The sequence below is a fragment of the Diachasmimorpha longicaudata genome, chromosome 1, assembly GCF_034640455.1.
Source record: "Diachasmimorpha longicaudata isolate KC_UGA_2023 chromosome 1, iyDiaLong2, whole genome shotgun sequence".
NCBI classification, from domain to species: domain Eukaryota; kingdom Metazoa; phylum Arthropoda; class Insecta; order Hymenoptera; family Braconidae; genus Diachasmimorpha; species Diachasmimorpha longicaudata.
Genome location: NC_087225.1, coordinates 13,417,884 through 13,439,541, shown reverse-complemented (window position 1 = coordinate 13,439,541; position 21,658 = coordinate 13,417,884). Strand labels below are relative to the sequence as shown.

General features: G+C 35.8%; 2 protein-coding genes and 1 long non-coding RNA gene across 8 annotated transcripts in view; 2 read left to right on the top strand and 1 right to left on the bottom strand.

Moving 5' to 3' along the window:
* Positions 1 to 9,953, top strand: part of LOC135162316 (uncharacterized) — a 30,949-nt gene extending 20,996 nt beyond the window's left edge. For 3 of the 4 annotated variants that reach the window (XM_064120676.1, XM_064120649.1, XM_064120657.1), the window contains exons 3-6: positions 740 to 988; positions 1,647 to 1,863; positions 4,555 to 4,689; positions 6,119 to 9,953. In XM_064120676.1, the coding sequence (XP_063976746.1) occupies positions 740 to 988; positions 1,647 to 1,863; positions 4,555 to 4,689; positions 6,119 to 6,314 (797 nt within the window). In that variant the 3' untranslated portion in view covers positions 6,315 to 9,953. The remainder of the gene's footprint in view (positions 1 to 739; positions 989 to 1,646; positions 1,864 to 4,554; positions 4,690 to 6,118) is intronic. The other variant, XM_064120668.1, reaches the window with a different exon arrangement.
* A 754-nt stretch (positions 9,954 to 10,707) lies between these two features.
* On the bottom strand, positions 10,708 to 18,142 carry LOC135162246 (uridine phosphorylase 1). 3 transcript variants are annotated; one of them, XM_064120495.1, is made up of 6 exons: positions 17,821 to 18,142; positions 14,381 to 14,504; positions 13,929 to 14,090; positions 13,267 to 13,452; positions 12,649 to 12,981; positions 10,708 to 12,573 (listed from the first exon to the last, which is right to left on the bottom strand). In XM_064120495.1, the coding sequence occupies exons 1-6, from the start codon at positions 17,853 to 17,855 to the stop codon at positions 12,391 to 12,393; spliced, it is 1,023 nt and encodes a 340-aa protein (XP_063976565.1). In that variant the 5' UTR covers positions 17,856 to 18,142; the 3' UTR covers positions 10,708 to 12,390. The 3 variants fall into 3 exon arrangements, with proteins under 3 accessions (XP_063976565.1, XP_063976557.1, XP_063976572.1); XM_064120487.1 differs by lacking the exon at positions 17,821 to 18,142 and adding an exon at positions 15,243 to 15,616; XM_064120502.1 differs by lacking the exon at positions 17,821 to 18,142 and adding an exon at positions 14,989 to 15,218.
* LOC135162507 (uncharacterized) lies at positions 15,665 to 19,511 on the top strand. The gene is made up of 2 exons (XR_010298974.1): positions 15,665 to 16,356; positions 16,428 to 19,511. It is a non-coding gene; the product is annotated as an uncharacterized LOC135162507 (long non-coding RNA).
* Positions 19,512 to 21,658: the final 2,147 nt, after the last annotated feature.

The following is a 21,658-nucleotide window of genomic DNA, read 5'->3' as shown; positions in this document are numbered from 1 at the left end:
CCGTTTGTGGTATTAAATAAGGGGAGAATGAATTGATTTGAGGAATTCTTCTTGGTTCAGGTATCTAAAGAGCGTTGTTCTTTCATTATTCAGGAAAAATTTGTATCGGTTAAATAAAATGGTGGATCTATTGTCTGGTGAATTTGAGAACCGCTATGATACCTTTGGAGGCCGCTGACCTCAGGCAACAATCTCATCAGCATTGAAGAAGGGGAACACGAAGAGAATAAGAAGAACGAGGAGTAGAGTGGCTTTGCCAGGCAACAGCTGGTCGTTGCTCGGTCATCCTTGCATCTCAGCCAGTGCGTGGAACAACATACACGAGCTTATAAAACCGTTGTTGCTATCCCATTTATTGGCTTCGGAATATTGTGATGTTTCTCCGTTCAGAGCTGCCTCGTGGAAATCAATTTCTCTTTTTCTCTTCGCTCCTCCTTTTTGGGGATCGAATTTATACCTGAAGTCGTCGTCTCACATTTTATTTCTTTCATTCTGGGTTGGAAAACGGTTACAGAATTTCACGAGAATAAACGGATGCGAGAAAATGAGTTGTAGGAGTTGAATATTATGCGCTAAAGCTCATTTCAAAGGGAATTTTCGGAAGTTAAATTGAAGCTCTGTGAATAGTGTAGGAGGGATAAAATTACGCTGGAGGAAGCTTCTCTTTCTTCAACTTTAAAAAGCCCTTGAACATTAAAATATTCTTTTATTCCATTAATCTTTTTTTTCTTCTGTTCAGCTGCCTCTTATCGCGGACCTGGGGAAGATGAGGACAAAGACTCTTATGCTGCGAGGATCGCCTTCACTGGGAATTCTCGAATTTTGGGGCCGATCTGCATCGCCATCGGGCTATTGATGCTTGCCCTTGGTATCCTACTCTGCATGTTAACGAGACGTGCGAGAAGGAGAGAAAGAAGAGTGGGCTTCCATTGTCCTCTCCACGGGGATTTCTATCCGTTGAGGCCGATCCAAGGGATTAGCAAGCTCGGTAGGAATTTTTCAGTATTCTCTAGTGGTATTTTCTTGCCCCAGGCACGTACATACGTGACATGCTTATTGTGACCCTTAATTAACGCAACAGAAATGTCCAACTACCGCCCTTTGAGTGAAAGTAGACACCTTTCGTTTGTTACTCGGGAAAGGAAAGTTGAATGGGGAATTTTGAAGACGAAAAACTTTCCAAGTTTTTATTCTCCCAATTACGGAAAAATTCATTGCTTTGTTGCTCTGGGACCTTCTCTCTCGGCGAAGAAAGGGAGAAAAGTCCCCCCGGGACTTCTATCATTGTGCCTTTTCCCCCAGGAGCACATGTGGTGACCAAAAAGTTACCTCGGGGGGTGAAAATTATATTGCTCTCTAGAGTCTATATTAACCTTGGACCTCACTAGCAGCCATCCCAGATGATAGTGAGGTTTCATACTGTGAAGGACTTCCTGACTATGTTGAGTCAGGGATTTTGCATAGTAATATTCAATGTCCTAAATTAAAATAGTTGAATTTTTTTTATTTCTATCCTCGGTTATCAACGTTTGAGTTTTGCATCTGGAAGAACCGGTGAAACTTGATACTGCCCTCTGGGAAGTAATCGTTTCCTCTTCTCCTGCTTATAAATCATATCATGCAATTTTCGAATAAATTTATTACAGGTGTTTCTCAAAAAGAGGCGGGTCGCTGGCCAAAGATTTCCTGCTTCAAAAACCGCTCCAGTGGTAGGTCTGGTACTAATGGATTTATCGGCTCTCACGCGGGCCCACCCCAGTGCCCTCACTCGATCTTGAGCAGCACGCGGAGCTCCCTCAGCAGTTCACCTCTCAGTCCGTGTCCAACACCAATGCCATTCCTCGTTACTTCCAACTCAGTCAGGTAATTTTATGGGAACAATAAGATCAAACGATTTTTTTCTTCTTCCGCACTGAGAAAAAGGTTTTTAAGAAGAGAGTCTGCACTAGTGTCCATAAATTTGTGGTTTAAAAAGAGGGAAAATCCAAATATTCGTGTTCTTCATTTCTTGGTCAAATATTAAATTTTTCTTCTAGTCATGAATTTATGGATACAAGAGAAAACGTAGCTCTGAAGTAACTTTTATCTCCTCAGTGCGTCATTTTTCAGTTATGGTTTCATACCCCTGCAGTACCAGGGGCTCAATTTTTTCAGAGACTCGACTATAGTATCTATTTGCTAAGGGATTATAGAAAACCTCGATTTTACAATGGGCCTCGTATTCGCTGCGAAAGGCAACAAAAGACCCCTTGGAAATAGCCCGGAAAAATACTGTTCTACGCATTTCTACCTGGAGTTCGTTTTCTCTCAAGATTCTGACAAAGTAAAAAAATTTTTACCGCCTGCAGACCTGCATTCCACATTAGCATTCCTCATGGCGAATAGAGGGAGTAGAGAAGAAGCGTATCTACAAAATATTTTGCCCCACAGTGTGATAAAAATAATATTAAGATCTGTGCTCCTTAGTTTTTCTGGAGGTAGCTGGAAGTAGGAATTGATCGATGAAATTATTCATGTGTCTGATCCACTCAAGCACTGGCATTGGTAAAATGTCCAAATTAATTTTTTATTTTTATTATTGATTACCGGGTCTTTCCATTATTAGTAGAAATTACACGGAACGAGAGCTAGTCATTAAGTCGAGGGTTTGTCAATTCTCGTATCTATAAATATTGTGCAGCTGAAGCTAAAGGGATCTAATAATACCACCTAAAGCTTATCTATTATTCATTCGGGGATATATCCATCACAAAGCGATAGAATGTACCTAAAGTTGTCCACTTTGTTTCATCATTTGACGATTATTATTCTATCAATTATTTATGCCCTTGTCAACTCACGGTCGTGCTGTTTACCTACCCATTTACGATTCGAATTTTTTTTGAGGGACAATCGCATCTAGGAAACGTGAACACTCCTATCAATTCACGATGAAATGATCGTTAGCGTATGTGTCCCAGATCACGAGTGCTGTCTGAGTTGACAATTAATGGTTCCGATTCACTACATTTTTTTTTTATTTTGTCAATGAACCTGAGAATGTGTAAAAATGACAATTAATTTTTTAATATCATGTTATGGTTCCATTCTTGCTTTGAAAAATAACGTTCAAGTTTGGTCGGATTATGTGCGATTCAGGTACAGACCGTGGTTCACATGCGACGAATCGTCATGCGACCGCACGATCTCACCTCGTGAATAGCCTCCCAGGTGCCGTCCTTGCGTGCTACTGTGCATTCTACCGTTTGCCCAGTGTTTGACATAGACGTATGGAAGTTGTTCTTCTCGAGTTAACAACAGAGTCAACATGAGTTTGCATACAATCAACATTGTATCTCTATTTTCTCCCGCATATTCAATCATTTTCTTGATCCACTTCCCATAAGTCACCACTTTCTCTCTGTCTTCTCTAGCGACATTCAGACTGACTTTTATTTTTTGCATTCCATCTCGGTACACGAGATATAGCATGGAACATAAGAAAATTGAGGGAACAGAGCGCCTAGAAATAGTCTCCAATGTGTCCTCTAATATTTATGGATTTCTATATGTAAAGATGTTCTCCAATCGCAAGGTTTCCATCAATTATCAATGAAGTTGATGGTAATGAAGAGGTTTGATCCATATGACAAGTGGATAAACGCATTTTTCTGGATGAGGATTCCATTAAGTGAATTAAAAATTATGGGAAATGCACTGGAACCGATTTGCTCATTTTTTTAACAGAAAAAACTGAGTAATTAATAAGTTTAATGAAAGCGCAATTACCAGACGTTTTTAGATTCTCATAGACCCTCATAGGAAAAGAACAAGTTCATAAGGTCGGAAGTACCTTAGAATTCAGGAGATCTTAAAAAAATCAGATCCCATTCAACAATATATCCTCTAAATCATCAGATATCATTTATAAAAAAACATTAACAGCTTCTCTCACTCGCCGATTCCGGACAAGTGAAGTTGTTGCATACAAAACAGAGTTTCAATTATTTATTCACCGCACAATATTTGCATATTAAATGCAAATAAAATGGATGGCATAGGTGAGCCCACAAGTTGTGTTATTAATCAACGCAAACCGCAGGCGTTGATGGTAATCTTTTAGCGTGTACCAACGCCGGATCTAACAACACCATTCGATATTCACACGTGATAAGAAAAATATATTTTTATGGAAACAGCCAGCTTTCGATAGTGAACCATCAAGTTGTTTATATAGAGTGGTTAAAGATCATGAGAAAGTATTTATTCGTTGTGAGCATGGGAACAAATGAGCGAATAATCACGATTTCGGAAATCTGGATATTTTTTTGTAATAGTTTGGATTGTTTCCACAAATTTAAAATTTCTCCAAAGCTCGAATAAAATATAGCTAACTGAAAATCAAAATGCTTGAACATTTGCCAGCTTGATATAATTCAACGGATACAGCACGAGTTTCCTAACTCTATAGTTAATTCTTTATAAGTAAAAGTTCTGAATTACATGAATACTTGTGAATAAAGTAAATATTTGCCCAGCCCCTGTTCATTAATTGTTAATTAACACTTGTTTCAGTAGTGGCATGGTACAGAGTGTGGGAGCGAATATGTCACCGGACCAGAGCTTTGGATCGATCCGATCGCTCTCGGTGACCCGAGAGGTTGCTAGCTTCCCCCTCTCAAGAACACCTACGCCACCGCCTCAGCACAGGTATTTATGAGAAAATACTTTCATTAAATTCAACTGAAAGAAATGATTTTTCTACCAATATATTTCCATTCCCCATCATCCCAAGCTCTTCAAATATTCTCTCTAAATTGAAGAGAATTTTATTGTCAGCGGGTCATGTCGCCAAATAAGCGGGTTTTGGCGAATGTTTGGAGTCGCTATTTTATGTAATTGGCACGTCTGACTAGTTAAATCCATCGAATCGGTTTATTTCTGTCCGTGTGACGAAACAAGTCGCAATGATTTTAAGAATGCAAAAAAAAACAAGCAATAATCTTCTTATGTCACGCCTGTGTAATTACGAGATTATCTCGTTAATGAGTCAATTTAAGAGAAATCATTGACATACATCTTTCATGGATAATTTTCTGGGCTTTAAACCCGGCCTATTTAGTCGCCCCCTAAAATCACTCACTCTTCGCATAAGTCTAGAACCAATTAATGTTTATGTTTTACACACTCTGGTTTTACCACTTCACTATGATTTTGTAGCTATTAAAAAAATTCTTGCTTCAAGATTCGTAAAAAATCACGATGCTAACAAACTAGCTAATGATCTCTGAAGTCATATGGGCATTTTACCGGAGGTGAAAAATCTCAGTCCTCGGTCTGGGCCAGTGTAATGATGCCTGTGTCGGCAATCTCCTGTTAATGATTTTCCTTTTCAAGGTTGGCAATGCCAAGCCCTCTTAGGGAAACCCTCAATTCAGTGCTGGAATGAATGAAAATAATCCAAATAATCCACCGGAAAACGTGCATCGTTATTCGCCAATGATCCTCCTAATTATGAAGTACTCAGTCAATAATCACGAATGAATGGCGAAATTAAAGCACCCCACGACGAATTGTGAAGTTACCCAATAGCGGAATAAATTTGCCTCGGGAATTAATTTATTCTGACGATTTATTTGGCTAACAAGACTTCGCATAAACCATTACATATAGTTTTTTTTATTTTTAAATACTGGGAACAAATATTCGTTAGAATGTAAAGTCTTCTCGAATGAAAGATTTCCTCAGCGTTAATTTATATTGATGTTGATTGGAAACTATCACTGGTTTTCATTTACTTTCACATTCTCCATATGAGAATATTTCCTCTGTGTAATCAAAAAATTCTGAAGTATTGAAGTAGTAGAACACGCCGAATCAATTTCACTCGAAAATTAGGTGTTGGAAAACATCTCGAGAGTCTGAGAAAAGTGGAGTTTCTAGAGATTTATTTGCAGCTCTCTCTTTGCACTACTGAGAAAGTTTTAATAAAAATAAGCGAACCTACCCCAGATTCTGAAGCAAAAAGTGTACAACAAACTCACTTTGAAGTTGTTAATTTATTTGCCTATCTCCACTGGTAAATCACTTCGTTAAACATTATTTATTTCTTGTTAATCATTAAATATAATTTGTTCAGGCCTCCAGTGGCTCTGATAACCACGTCCGACGATACAAAGAGCTCTCCACATCAAGAGTCATCACCGCGACCAGAAGTGCGCGTTATAGCCCCATCCCATCGTGCATCCTCCACCTTAACAACGAGCGCATCCGGCGGAAGTCAATCATCTCGCAAATCCGTTAGCATTCTGTTACCAGAGGAGTCAGCAGGATGACGCCAACATGGCTTCATCCATCGATGTGATGATATGCCTCTGTCAATGTGAACAACAAAGCACCAACAACAAAAATTCATGCCCCCAACATGAATAATCGTGTCTGACTTACTCCCAACATTTCTCCTTGCAAAATTCATCGAAAAATAATTACCAACATCTCCTACTTGGATCAACACAAAAATTAATAGGTAAATCTGGAAAAGAAAATCACAAACGAGGAAACCATCTAGTTCTGGTACTGAGGAACAAAATAAATTTCAGTTCTCGAATTGGGTACAATAAAGGAACAAAACTATATCCCCTTAGATTGACAATAACCGAACGTTGGTATTTCCAACTTTCGATCGAATGACACGTTTCATTCCTTGTTTGTCTTTTCGATCAATGGTCGAGAAATAACATTGATCAACGATTCGTGACAATATTTCTCTCTTGGCTTTGTTCCGCTATTTACTCATCGAATAAGAAACAGTATTTGGATTTCACCTATTGCTCGCGTGCCGAGATAATTCCTCAATTTTATTCAATTATTTTTTTGGATATTTCGACATGAGAAAGACACCCTAAATACATTCCATGCTATCAAGTGACAATCAGAGGCATTCGAACACTACGAATCGTACGGATACAAAGAGCTTCCTTAGTATTTTCAATTTACATTTAATTGTACGATTAATAAATCGGATTGAAAGTCATGTGTAATAAATTCTGTACGAACTGTTACGAGGGAGACGAGTGGAGGACATTTGTTCGTAGCAGTAAAACTTTAATGGACTGATAGTTAGAAAATGAGACAGTAAATTTCCCAATTGGAAAAATTTTGTAGCCAAAAGTCTCTCACAGATTATCTCGCAGATATTCCTGCAAAGCGTGTACCCATCAATTAATGGAGGAAGATTTTTTGTAGGTCATTAAATTGTCTACGAAAAGAAGTCTTCTGACAGTTACTCTTGAAATCCCCTTTCAGATATGTCTGCAGCATAAATTGCACTTTACTACTGAATTGAAATCCACTTGTCAGACATTCAGTGTTTGAATAACCGAAATTTACAATTTATTCATAATTATGAAGAAATACTCCATATTCTGTATTATGCTCATTTTCTCTGCCCCACGGATGATGGACATTTCATAGATATTTCTTTTGATGCATTTAATCGATCCATTTGAACAGGTGAAATTGAATAGGGATTTCATTGGATTATTGTTGTCTCTTTGGTGAATCATTATTGATACTTGGGGCAGGTGAAATTATTCATTAAGAATCTAGTCTTGTACATAAATGATATAAAATAATAAAGGACTGTTTGGGTGCAGGATAATGTTGAAGGTTCTCATGAGACGAAGAATGGACTCTGAGGAGAAGTATCGATATCACGTAACGCAGAAATAACCACCTTTATTGCACCGTTAATCATGTTATGAGAACTCTCCTGCACTCGTGAAATACATTTGATACTTCTCTTCGGTTTTAAAATAACGAGGTAATGGAAATTATGAAATGAGAGATGAAATCTATCGAGGATAAAGAAAAAAATTGCGAAATTTGTGGGACAATATCTATGTTTCGATATAAAAAAAAGTTCAATACTCCGAAATTCCGTAGCTCAATCGATGGATAAGTTCAGTCGAATTTCTCGGGAAAAAAATATTAAAAATTACAACTGAAAAAAATCTCTGGAATGAGAAAACGAAAGTTAATCGTGTTTTTTCTATTTAAAAGCTAAAATTGTTGAAATAAAATCTCAGTGTTATTATCAAGTAATGAAATGCTGCAAATTGTGTGCCAAATTTAGGGGGAATGGAGTGGGTTGTAAGCGAAGATTGACATGTGTAGAATTGATTGTAATTATATCAAGGTCACGAACAAAACGAATACAGTCATTCTAATCACCATTTTATGCAATGAATCCAATAGATTGGAGAAAGCCAATCAATCAGGGGTATTTCAATTTATTCCCACCAGGAGAAACTTCAACTCGTTTTCAGTGAAAATAACAACGAGTAATCGTTGTGAGAGCTTATCGATCCTCACACCGGTGGTATTAATCCTCTCTCATTTTTCTTCATCATTCGAATTGAAACGAATGAAGTACTCTACAAATATTTTTTATCACGAATTAAGGAATATTAAGTTCTTCGATTTTTTAACGAGTTATTTTCAATAAGTTTGTGATAGTACGTTTAGTAAGTTTTTAAAAGTAAGATATTGCGTAAGTGTTGAGTAATCTTTCGTATAATACCATCTTCATGGGTAGATGATAGATGATAAGAGAGAAGAAAGAAGGAAAAGTATTGATTTTTCATCACCTTTAAATTGATAAAACGACTCCATTAATTGAAATTAAATTATATTTATAATATAAGTGAAATCCAACTCAAATAAAATCTAGAAATGACTTTAATTGGTGAAACCCCTGACTTCTTCATTTCATTTATGATGGAAGTTGCAAAATTTTCAACAGTCGTTGCTGTAATTAAAGATGATGAAAAATATTCTCATTTCCAGAAAGATAATCAGTAAATTTGTAATACATTAAATGCTAGGTACTTCCTTTAATCGTTCCAACAATAAGTAATGGTGAAAATTTTTTAAAAAATCTGCAATTTTTCTAAGAGGAGGTAATTGAAAAACAATAAAAGGCCTGTCACACACTCGACGTGTAATCGTGGGCGTGTGTTTTTTTTAGCATTTCGATAACAAAAATAATCGAAAAATCGTTGCAATTATTAATTAATTATTACTAGTATCGAATCTATCATTGTATCGTTACAACTTGGCTATTATTATTGCATGAATGGAATACGAAAACGTGTACTATGTGTCGTAGCATGGACTGCGTAATTATGATAGAAAATTTCCACTGGAACTAAAAAGGACGAAGTTAAGGGGGGACTGTGACGAAATTTACGTTTTCGCCTGACCTTAAGAGCTATTGGACGACCTTTGGCATATAAGGGGATGCATTAAATTATAAGGACAATCACGGAATTGATTGACAGTGCCACCGATGAAAAATAGGCTGTAGAAGGAATTTTTTTAATAAAAACATGGAAAAATCAGATTTTCGATAAAGATGGGGGGCAAAATGGAATAGACTTCATTCTCTTAATTTTTAATTATATTTTCTAATGCATCAGAAGTTGTCCAAGGACTTTTAAGTCTCCCCGAAAATGAATAGTTCTCGTGTGATGAAATATATTACGAAATAACAAGAACCGATAAAATTTCTATACATATGAAGATACTTGTGTATGCTGTTGCTCGCTGAATTAAATACTCACCCTTCGCGATCCCATTGTCTTCATTGTTCATCCTATGAAAAAAGGAGTGTACAAAATCTGTATACACCCACACATTTTTTTCTTTCCAATAAATTCAAATTAAAATCAGGATTGATTGACATAAAAACAGTCTTAACTACTGTGAGCACTGTATTGTAGTAATAATATCACTTTGTGTATAAATTTTTTTTATAGTTAAATGAAACAACATATTGAAATTGAAATTACCATACTGCATTAGCTATGTAATGATTAATCGAGTACAATTCTCTACCGAATTGTAATTTGTATTACATCGTGATAAATAAAATGCCGTATTTGTCTGAAGGTACGACAAGTTTCTTCACTTAATTGTTTCTCATTATTTTCCTTCCGTTCGAGTGGGAGGAGGGGATGGAATATGGGAACAGGGGTAGGTAATACCTACAATGAATGCTGAAGGCATCGTAAAAGCTATATTAATATACATAGACATTCACGGGGAATGAAAATCGAATTTCTTAAGAAATAAACATTTGAGCAACAAGAAAAATTGTTTATTCCACAATAAATATATGTTGAAATGTAATGGTATCGAAGTTTTTTGGCATTTGCATAACTCCTGTTTAACAAAATCCCCCACTGAATTAATTCTTATGAAAATTAAAATTAATTTACCTCCATCTACAAAATCAATCACAAAGCGTGCCCTGTGAAATATTTTCATTAACGGGATAAATCTTCCACTGTCGTAAATTTTGCTCGAGTTCAGTCCGAATTTTTTTTTACTGAGGATTTGCAACAAAAGTCACTCCCACCGCTTTTTATGTTCGATTTTTTTTGTACATCTATAATATATGTACAAGCATTCTAACTATGCTCAACAAACATTTATTCTATGCGAAGACGATGCGCAATATCACGATTAACAATTCATCTCCATTTGAAGAAATTTTATAATCCTCTTCCTCACGTGATTTAATTGTGTAGTTAGGTAATGCACCCAAATTTATCGTCGTTAGTTCTCTCCACAACAATTTAAATGAGCTCGAAGCTGAATTTTAATTTTTTGATTTTTCTTACAAGTATAATTCAACATTTGGAGATAAAATATTGATAGGCATAATTTTATTTGAGGAATTCATTTTTTAATCCGCCACAAAGTATTACATTTTTAGTTAACGCACCTTCCGTTTTCACAATTTAAGGAAATTTTTATAATGAAAGATAACTATTTGGAATTGTTTGGAATGTTGAATCAGCTATGTCTAACATTTTCTATCATATTATTTGAAATGATGAATATTCAAACTCTTCGTGGTACAGGAGAACCTGCGGGGGCATTTAAGATATTGAGTAATTTTCGTTATTATTACACTCGAAATAAAGTCATGACTCTCATTTCCAATAATCTGTCATTTAAAAGGAAATCATCTGATGCCACGAAAAATTTCACGAAACCAAAATACGTCCAAAGGATTATTTCGTTCACAGTAAATTTCAAAATTTTCATTCTCGTCTTAGTTTAGGGAAACGCAGTATCGACTCCTGTCACGATGACTCTGAGGTAATAATTCTCATCCCAATTTCCAGTTCTTCACGTTTTTCATATGGAGAAAATCAAGACGAGACAGCTCAGAATAAAAGCCGCAATTAATCAACTTCCGCAAATAATCCGTATTTTGTTCAGCCCGTAATTAATTAATTAATCTATTATTTGTTCCTTTAAATGATTTATTTCATTATCGGCTATAACACCCCGAGAGGTCCAAATTTATGGAAATTTTTCCCATAATTTTGCCTTCTGATCTCTCGGATGATTATTCCTGATCATTGCGTTCTAGTTTCGTTCGATCAGAGAGCGGTATTTATTGGCAAACAGCAGGTGTATGGGATAGATATCTATCAAATAGTGGAACGAAAATTAATAGGCGAGCATAGGTTATTCAAATGACAATGTGAAGTTGCCACATGAGGTTGAATACCGCAGTATGATTGGTCGAAATCAGAATGTCGGAAATAATCAAGACATTGAACATTCTAATACGGTTTTCATTAACGAGTGAGTGAAACAGAGCTTCTATCTCACTATTTATTCTTTAATGCGTAAAAACTTGCGTAGGCCACCGACACTAGTTGCGTCATGTCATAACAAACATCGTAAACTTCAGCTTAATCAGCTATGGCTTAGTTTTCATCATTAATTACACATTTTTAAACCTCCATTTGATAATATTTTTGGTCGTTAGACATTCAAAGCGATCCAAAAGAAATTCGCAATTTATTTAAAAAATTGAAAAAAGGATAAATGAAGAAATCCAAAGTACGTGATTTGAATTAAAGAGAAAAATCGGGCAATCCTTATAATTCCCATATATGCATTTTCTATGTTTTATATATCTTTGCAATTCACTCTCAACAGACTTTCGGATAAAAAATATTGGATATGTGGCCGAGAATGGTCAGTAACACGATTTTTAAAAAAATTGTTTCTCTTTTTTATTTTTGTACTTGAACATTGTGATTGAGCCTCGATTAAATGAACTATTCAAAATCACCAACTGATGGCTCAATTGTGACAGCTCCGAAGGCCGTGATATTTTTTATCTCTCGTCAAAGTAATTATCTATTTGTTTAGTTTCAAAAATAAAAGTAAAAAAAATTCGAATCAGTAATAACTGTTATTTCAATTTGTGCAGTCCAACAATTCACATAATGAAATTAAGAATTCGGTTCGTCGATGTTTTAATCGATATGATAAGAACAAACGGATTTATTTCGTGAGTTTGGGCGACTCTCGATGGGCAGTTTAATCGTAGTTCTCAGACTCTTGTTGAACGAGCTTGAATCGACGTGGACTCTTCACACACATCGAGCCATGGCCTTCCAAGGATAATCGTCCTTTGTGCTGTAGATATCTCTTGATGTATCGAGCCACTAGCTCTTGCGGACGCTTCTGCCATTCTTCTAATACTTCTTTAGGAGAATTCACCTGTTGGAATAAAAATTATTCGAACTGCTGGCAAATAGATAAACTGTGAATTATCAAATTTTTGGTGATCATTACCTGATCACCCTTTAGCCGATCCAAGAAGGTAACACAAACGATGGCAGCTCTGATGCCAGCATGATGGGTAAGTGCAGCAAACACAGTACACTCCATCTCAATGTTGATGATACCATGCTTGTGGAGTTTATTAAGGTAGTCGACTTTATCCTGCTCAGTATAATCACAAAAGGCCCCATCCAGACGTCCCTGTCCCTCGTAAAAGTCGGAAGTACACATTGTCTTTCCAGTTACAGTGTCATAAGGATCTTCATTACTAGCGAGAGCTAGCAATTCCATAGCTAATTTTTTATCCAACTTGGCTGGTCGTCGGGTGATTTTACCCAGCACTGGCTATTGACAAAAAGCATCATTTGAAAAATGGAAAGGTTATAGAAGGGGAAGTACGATAAAAAATTATTTAATTGTTATCTTAAATATATCAGTAAAATTTATAGTACTAGAAATAAATGTTAATATTTTTCAATGTGACCATAAATATTAAATTCAACTAGCAACAATTTACTTGGGGATCACTGAATTTTCGTGCTACGTTTCAATCTATATTCTAGTGTCGGGCGTGTCACAATTTCGCCACAGATTTTGATCTATGATTTAATAAAAGTTGGGGAGACGCACCTGCTCAAAATATGGCTTCAGCATACCATCGACTGCCTCCTCCGATATTACAACCGTGCCCGGATCCAATCCAATTCCCCCGCACGTACCAACTCTGATGAACATCGGATCGCGCACTTTTGCATGATACATGAGTTTTATAATCTCGTGAAGCAGAATACCTATCGACGGAATTCCCATTCCATGCTGAAAAATTCAAAAACAATTGGTTCAGTAATTTTTTTCATTCCACTGCCTCCCATGTTTCCCAGATTACGAATGACAGGAATCTCTGTTCATTCGGAGGCTCCCGTGCCATTCAGAAAGTTTTATGAATATTCCATAAATATTGTCGATTCCATCGGCCTTCGATTGAAAAAGGGAAGTGATGCAATTACGAGGTCATTTACGTTCAACGAGTGTTAAATTAAATGTGTTTTTGTTTATTTTGAGAAAGGACAAAATGGACAAATGAATTATTCAAGTGTAAATGATAACTTGAATCTACATTTAAGATTTTTATTTTTTTAAAATTGTTTTAAGGTTAAATATTTACTAAATATTGCAAAATCAAAGTGATGGGAGTACTCAATGGGAAGAGGTTCCAGGGTAAATATCCCTAAAGGGACATAGTCTGCCCAGCACTGTCCATTGTATTTTCTTTCAATTGTTGAGATACTCACACTGACAGAGAGAACTGGACCGACTTTATACATTGAATAGCGATATGAATGTTGACTGATGTCCAGTAAAGTTGTCCCAGCAGCTAGCTTGTGTCCTATTTCCTTCATTATATACCAAGCGAAGTTCTCCATACGTTTCGGAGTTCCTCCCATGCATACGAACTAGAAAAATATTTAAGTGAAATACCAGTCAAGTTCGTTTATCTTTTCATCCGAACTCTGGAGTAGATTCAAAGCCGTTTTATCTATGAATCGCACTCTCAGCAATGACTAATGTACTTATTTCCTCCAATATAATGCGCATTTTCCCACAAAGGATTACGTCAATAAGAAACAGTTAGTTTCAAGCGATTCGAGATCAATTTTATTTTCTCATACTTTAAAAATCGAAATAGGATAACTTGATCTACTGTCAATGTTTTAGAGAACAATCATCCAATCAATTTATTTACCTTTACATCACCGAACATCTCGACCAGATCGTGGGAACCGCTGCCCAGTGCCAAATGGTACAGAATATCCTGGTCCATTAGTTCGATGTTGGGATTTCTCAACTTCACTGAACCATCACTGTACCTAAAACGAACGAATTCATGAACAGTTGAGCACATTTTACAGTTACAAATGGGACACATGATCTGTAATATGATGATAGAGTGACAAGTGACCGTCATAAACGGTCATGTGTCAGCGATGCATATGCAAAGAGTAAAAAAAAGGATAATGTAACTTGCTTTTTCAAAGGCTTATATAATTTCTTTTGGAATCCTAATTCTTGTTTTCTAAAGTCTCTAAATATTTTTTCTGTATTGTCTTTTAGGCATTTAATTTCCATTTCTCTTTTATGTTTGCTAATTTTTCGTTTGTAATGAAAATTTCAAGGTGCCTTTTTTTGTTATTTTAAAAAATAAAATGTACGGCGTTCGAGTAACGACGGAAATTATAATCATTAACAAGATATGACAAATAGTCCTCGTGGGAGTATCAACAATAGTAGATCTAAGTGGGACACTTTAACAAGTGTTGTTGATGAAATACCAATCTCTCGAATTCCACATACTCGAGTTCCATTGCGGACTTCGGTTCACGCACCTTTCACAACAAAATCAATAAAGAATGATAAATATTGTATTATCTCGTTGCTGATTCATTTCAGATGAAAGATATATCTCATTGAAAATTAATTTAACTGCACGAGAAGCCGATAGAGATCACATATTTTCGGGAAGCACTTGACTATCAGAAATCAGAAACAATCGGCAGAACTGCAACACATAATTTTTCAGTCTATCATTGCGGATGTTCCTCAGTTACCTAGTCTCGCTTTCTTTGTTTATATTTTCATCATCCTCAGCTGACATCAGCTGGCAACCGTGATCACGTTGTTGGCCAGCAGATAGACATTCGCAAACTTTCGTAGACATCTCAAACGTTCACTCTCGTCAGGGTTAATTTCGAAATATTTTTACTGTAAAAGTTCACCGGTCCTCAAACCTCTCAGAATGAAAGAAATAAATTACAAAACACTTTCTAATTCAATGACTGAATTCGAATCATTATTCGGACGTTCTAAACTTCGAAAACACTTTCGAAATTTCGTTAGGAAAACAATTCGGATGTGTATACATATATTGCTTTGGCTATTATGAACAGTTATATAGCTTCGTCCGACTACGAATAAACTGACGTGCTATGCAACTGCAGACTTTATAGCCAATTCACTCGCCCCACTCTCGTTGAACGGTAACAGAGGAGTTTTCGTTAGCCTTTTTTTTCTTAAAATTCTTATTCGGATATATGAAATGCTTATAATAGTGCTATTTATTGAAGAGTGACATTGAAAAAAAATTCTCGGAAAAAGTATGATCTTAAAATGTAGATCAGTATGTCTTTACGCAAGTGCATTCACATTTCTATTATTGATTGATTATTCAACAGGAATCCCTCCAGAGAGTTTTTTTTTAATAAAAGATTAAAGCATTTAACTTTTTCTGGGATTGTGGAGTTGCAGTGAGTTGCATCTTATTTATAATTTTATTTCTAATTGAACAGTGAATTCTTTCAAAGGATATTCTTGGTCATGACGAGATTGACTCGAATCAAATGGATTTTTGGATTCGATCGAAAAGAGGAGTTGCATTGCTGATTTAACAGAAACATTGATAACCGCTTAGATCGTATTTCCGCACTAGCTATATCCGTATTGTATTATCAGTGAGATCAGTGGCCTTGGATGCGTCATTTATGTCAGTCCAAACGTCTTTTAGGATAACAATAGTGTGTAGATAGTTCTGAAAAGAATTAGTTTCTTAGTTCTCATTCACATATCAATTTCATCGGGGAAAAATACCTGAGAAGAGGTTCTGTACTGATTATCTCGAATATACTTCATTTCAAAATATTTCTTCATCCAAAACCCGCAAAAATGGTAAATAAAAAATTCTCCTAAATCCATGCAAAATTGCTAAATTAGTTAATAATATTTCCTGCTCCTCGCAGTCCTGGATAATCAGTTTCAGTACGGAAATCAAGCATTCAACGTATGCTAAATGCAGTTCGCACCGTTTCGAAAGGTGAACTTTATCATCAATTATCAAAAAAAAATTTAATAAATCCTGCAACCATGCGCACACTAACTACTTTTGATTACATCCCCCCACCCATTTCTCACTACGTCATCCATTTCCATCGTTTTTCCCTTGAATTACAATTAATCTCTGTCAGAATGACAGAACTTTTCTTTGTCTCGAAGATAACGTGGAAGTGATGAGATATGATCAAGAGACAAGTGAATACTGCGGTTGGGTGTGTCCTCAGTATGTTTTGGAGTTCAAGGATACAAAAGAAACTTTTGGGGACTCAATTGTCGTGCTGAAAGGACGATGAAAAAAATTTGCATAATTTTCTCCTGACATTTCGTTCTCTCCAATGAATTTTCAGATTCTCAAGCCCTAAAGTTGGGATTATAAAAACGAAAGTGTTCCCCAAAACGTAGATTTACTTTGATTTTTCCAGGCGGAAGTTCATCATTTATTGCATTTCAAGGACTGCATATCAGCTCAAGATTTTTTTATTTAAAATTTTCAGTGAAAACAGTGGCAAGAATTATGGAATTGATAACGCGGCTGACCAAATAGCTGCTGTTACATAATTGTTATTGAGATATTTAAATACATTGGAAATCCTCTGGTGTTATGCAGTGAGTTATCATATAATGAAACCATTCACGCAGCGAATGTGATAAGCGCTGATAAAAATCACACAATTGTGAAGAGGGTGTAACACCGGGCCATATTAATAGGTTCCATCGATCGAACAGTCTTGGTTGCCAACAGGAAATAGAACGTTCATTCTTCCTTCAGATCAAAAGCTTCTATTTATTTTTCACAGCTCATTTCAATGGCAGTTCTGATGTAAACTTTTATTGATTTTTACTGTTCGGAGAGAAAACCATCCAGTGGGAATAGAAGATTGATTAAAAAATCCTGCAATATTTTCTGATATTTTAATGTCAAGAATCATTCTGGCATTAATAACATTAAAATTTAGACTTATCAAGTGGTGATTGAAGAACTGTTGGGAATAACTACCCCATTGAGGACCATTATCTGTGCGTTAGATTGAAATATTCAAGAGACAATCAAAGGTATTGTTTCATTTTCCATATTTTTTTAAAGATGACATATGTATATATATCTATATATCTTACGTAATGTAAATATCTACATATAATGATTCTGGTGTGTCCAGAATCACAATCAGGACTAGACTGAATAATTCAAGCAACGAAATCAATGCTGCTACCGTTATAAATATTGATTATTTCTCATAGAATGAATTAAACAATAAATAAAATAACTGAAAAAAATACAGTTCAAACTGCTGCACTTACTCGCCATTTTCGTCCTCTTCAAGTAGTAAACTCATCGTTTATCTTCCTTTCTGCTAAATCGAACAGCTGAGTCCTGTGAGATTTTGGTCAAGGCCACCTGCACCCTTCAAATTAGTATCTATTATTGTTGAATATTCTATAATCTCTTATGCGCACAACGAACGAGGGCTGATTGATAGCGTTGATGAACGAATCTTTAGCTTAAATATGTTGGAATGTTGATTATGTACAACAAAAAGGCCCCTTGAACGGAGAGGTGAAACCACAATAAGCTGGAGAGACGAAAAACACCTAGCTGTGTACGACAATCATCGGTGGGCGCGTTGCGCTTGCGCTGAATCGTCGTGCCGCCTCTACCGCTTCGCCGCCATTGCGCCGGTAAAGATTCTTAACTACCCCTCGGTGCTCGTCCAAGGGGTGGAAAGTAGATCAACCGTCCTGCGAGGACTTCTTTCAATATTCCGCCCGCCACCCTCGTTCATGACATTTGAAACCGAATGGGCGTGAACGCCCGTCACTAGATTAATTGACCCTGGATTGGTCGCCCCATGAGATAAATACTGTGGTGTGTGCTTTTTATTAAATTGATGCCAATCAACTGATGGGAAACATTTTAGAAAATTGAGTTTTGCAATTGGAGAGTCTTAAGACTTATGTTACCTTCGGAAGAATCTAATGTCCTAAATTATTAAAAAAATTATTTCTTGAAGGACAATTATTTCTTTTATGGTGATGACAATGTCTAAGATGCGAGATGTCCGGAAAATGGCCAAGCGAGTTCCCAAGGGGATGGACCGGATGGACTCAGTGGAGGGTCAGTCCTGAGGGTTTGATTGAGGCCACCAGCATTTTAGTACCTCACCCCAGAAGAAGGAGGGTGCGGCATGCAAATCCTGGGGTGTCTGACAGTCAGTGACCTCTGTGTGCCACAGGATGAACCCTCATCCTGTGTATATGAATCTCTGGTGCCACCAGCCGCCAGAATCGGCAGTCGTGCCTCTCACCGCCGGGGTCATTACTAACATCGGCATGAGTTCTTTATTAGTCTATTCTCTTTGCCACAAAAGTTAGGAAGTACCTAGGGCCGCCCCTAGGGTTCACGGCGCTTTTTACCACCTTACAAAATGGCCGACACGCCAGCTCGAACTAGTAAGAGGGTTCTGTCTGTGGCGTACAGAGGTCAAAGTTGACCATAGAAAAAATTATATAAAAAGGCAAACTCAAGCGCAGGATTAAAATTTTCTTCTTTTGACACCACTCACCTCCAAGAAAAATTAATTCAAATAACTTAATCGCTGATTGTTGTTTCTATTCTAAATATAAAATATAGAGGAGGTTAAACATGCTGCTTATTCGGGAACTCCTTATCAGAAACTGCGTTTATTTAATTTTTTGCTTTTTTTCTTCTCTTTTTTTTACCATTAATGTGTAGTATTTATTATAAATAAGTTAGAAACATTGATTTTCCTTGGGCCACACACAGAATGAATACCCAACATATGATGTTTCTCAGAAAAAAAGTATGCTTTTTTGTTATTAATTTTTTTCATGTTTTTTTTTTCTTTTTCATTTATGTTTGACAAGAAATGATTTACAAATGAACTACAGCCACAAATTTGTATTATTTTTTCTCTTTTTCCATCTGTCGTCATGTTTCCTTTTATTTCCGTGCTTTCTTTTTATCATGAAAATTATTCATTCATTCGTGTCCCAAACACTATAACGCAATTGCATTATACTGTTTTCCATCATTTAATTTAATTTTAATTTTACTCTTCTCATTCCTCCACACAATCGTCTAAATCGTTAAAGTTTCATCCAAACATTCGCGCGCATACGTAATAAGTCATCAATTTTATATCTTTCATTTCAAAATCGCGTCCACTCAGCCTTCAAAAAAATTCTCATTGGCAAAAAAAAAACCATTACAATTAAATTGTCCACATTTTCCAGTGGCTCTCAAAAATGCACAAACATTTACTTTCCTCCAGAAAGCAAACAAAAAAAAATGAAAAATAACAATAAACTTCACTCACTCATTTACTTTTTTTTTCACATTTTTCCTATCGCAGAAATAAAAAAAAAAGAAATATATTTTTAACAAAGGAAAAACAAATAAATGTATTATGCTCTCTCATTAGATTTACACATTTGTTTTTTTTATTCATCATCTCACTCTCACTGAAAACCAAGCAGTATTATTATTATTCAATAGTATTTTGTTGTTATCTCTTAATATTATACTTCATCCAATGTATTTATATATATATTTGTTTGTTTTTCTTGTTTCTTTCATATAAACTCAGTGTTTCAAACCGAAGTATGACGTATTATGCTGCCCGATGTGCGTGTGCGGTGTTGGTGAGCGCTCTCGCGGTCACATAATTCATGAACAAAAATATATTAAAAAAATTATTCGAAAACTAACCAACACCGTTTCATTTTAAATATTTTCTCTTTTAGTTAGTTCGTGCGAGTATTCTCTAGTAGATACGCATTATTTTTTCAAATTAATTTTTCTCCGTTTTCAGTTTTACTTCGACGTATTGATTTTTATCAATCCACGGAACTACTTCGTGGACACCAGTGGATTGATAAAATTGGAGAAAAATTTATTCCGATTTCTTTCGATATATCGAACTATAGAGAATACCTGCAGTGGGCAGCGCGCTGGCTAGCATGAGCGAGCGCAGGCAGTGAGCAGTTCATACATACGTACACTGTAAAAGTGGATACAAAGCGGAGCTAGAGACATGAGCCAGTCTATGATTTATATTTTTCTTCATTGTATTTCAGTAGCGAAGAGTTAAAATCATTCCGAGGGCAGTCATCAGAAAAAATATCTGAGACTTTAGAGACGATTCTGGATTTTTTTTCGGAACTCGTTGTGAAACGTGAACATGACTTTTGCAAAAAAAATTTCAATCTCTCCCTGATCCAGATATATTTATTGAGAACTGCAGGGACTAAAGACAATTAAGTTGTTTTATCTCTTCGCTACTGAATCGATGTTTCAGTTTGTCCCTCCAACTTTGTTGAAAGAGTCCCCGGGCTCATGTCTCTCGCTACACAGGCGACTTCTGGGCATTTTTGGAGTGACGTTGGGATATTTTCAACTTTCTTTTCGACTTTACGTTTTCTTCTCACAAAATTCATGATCCTGAATGTTTTTTCAATGTTTAATACGCTTTGTGATTATTTGAAAATACGAAGAGAATCAAGAGAAGATGCTTCGGTGAAGAGATTGTGGTTCGTTATTATGTTGAGAAAATTATCTATAAAAAATGTCACTCGGTGATTTTTCAAAAACATTAATAGTTATTGAAATGATTAAATTATTGTAAATTTTTCTCTTCGTACTTTCACAATGATCGTGAAAAAATGATTCTAAATGAGATAAATAAATGTATCTCATCGTGAAAAATCTGTGATGAATATCTTATCGCGATTTGTATTATGTTTTTAATTATTATGGTAAAAAATCCCGACGTAACTTCGTTCCACAACAGTCGCATTTGAAGAAGGTGAAAAATAACAGAGACAAATATGCAGTCTGTCATTTTTCATCCTCAAATTACCTAAAGTTTTCACATCAAACAGATGCCGCTTCCCTAATTATTTCGTAATATAAAGGAGTTGTGGATTTTATCAATCTTTATCATATTAATTTTTTCGATTCCTTTTTCCTTCCATCCTGTTGTATCTCCCAATTGTATTTGTTAAATTTTTTTTTTCTCAATTCTTCAATGATGCAAGTTGATGCTGCTCTTCATTCTCGATCCACTATTCCTATGTTTCATTTTGCTTTTATATATTATATATAACAATATTTATACGA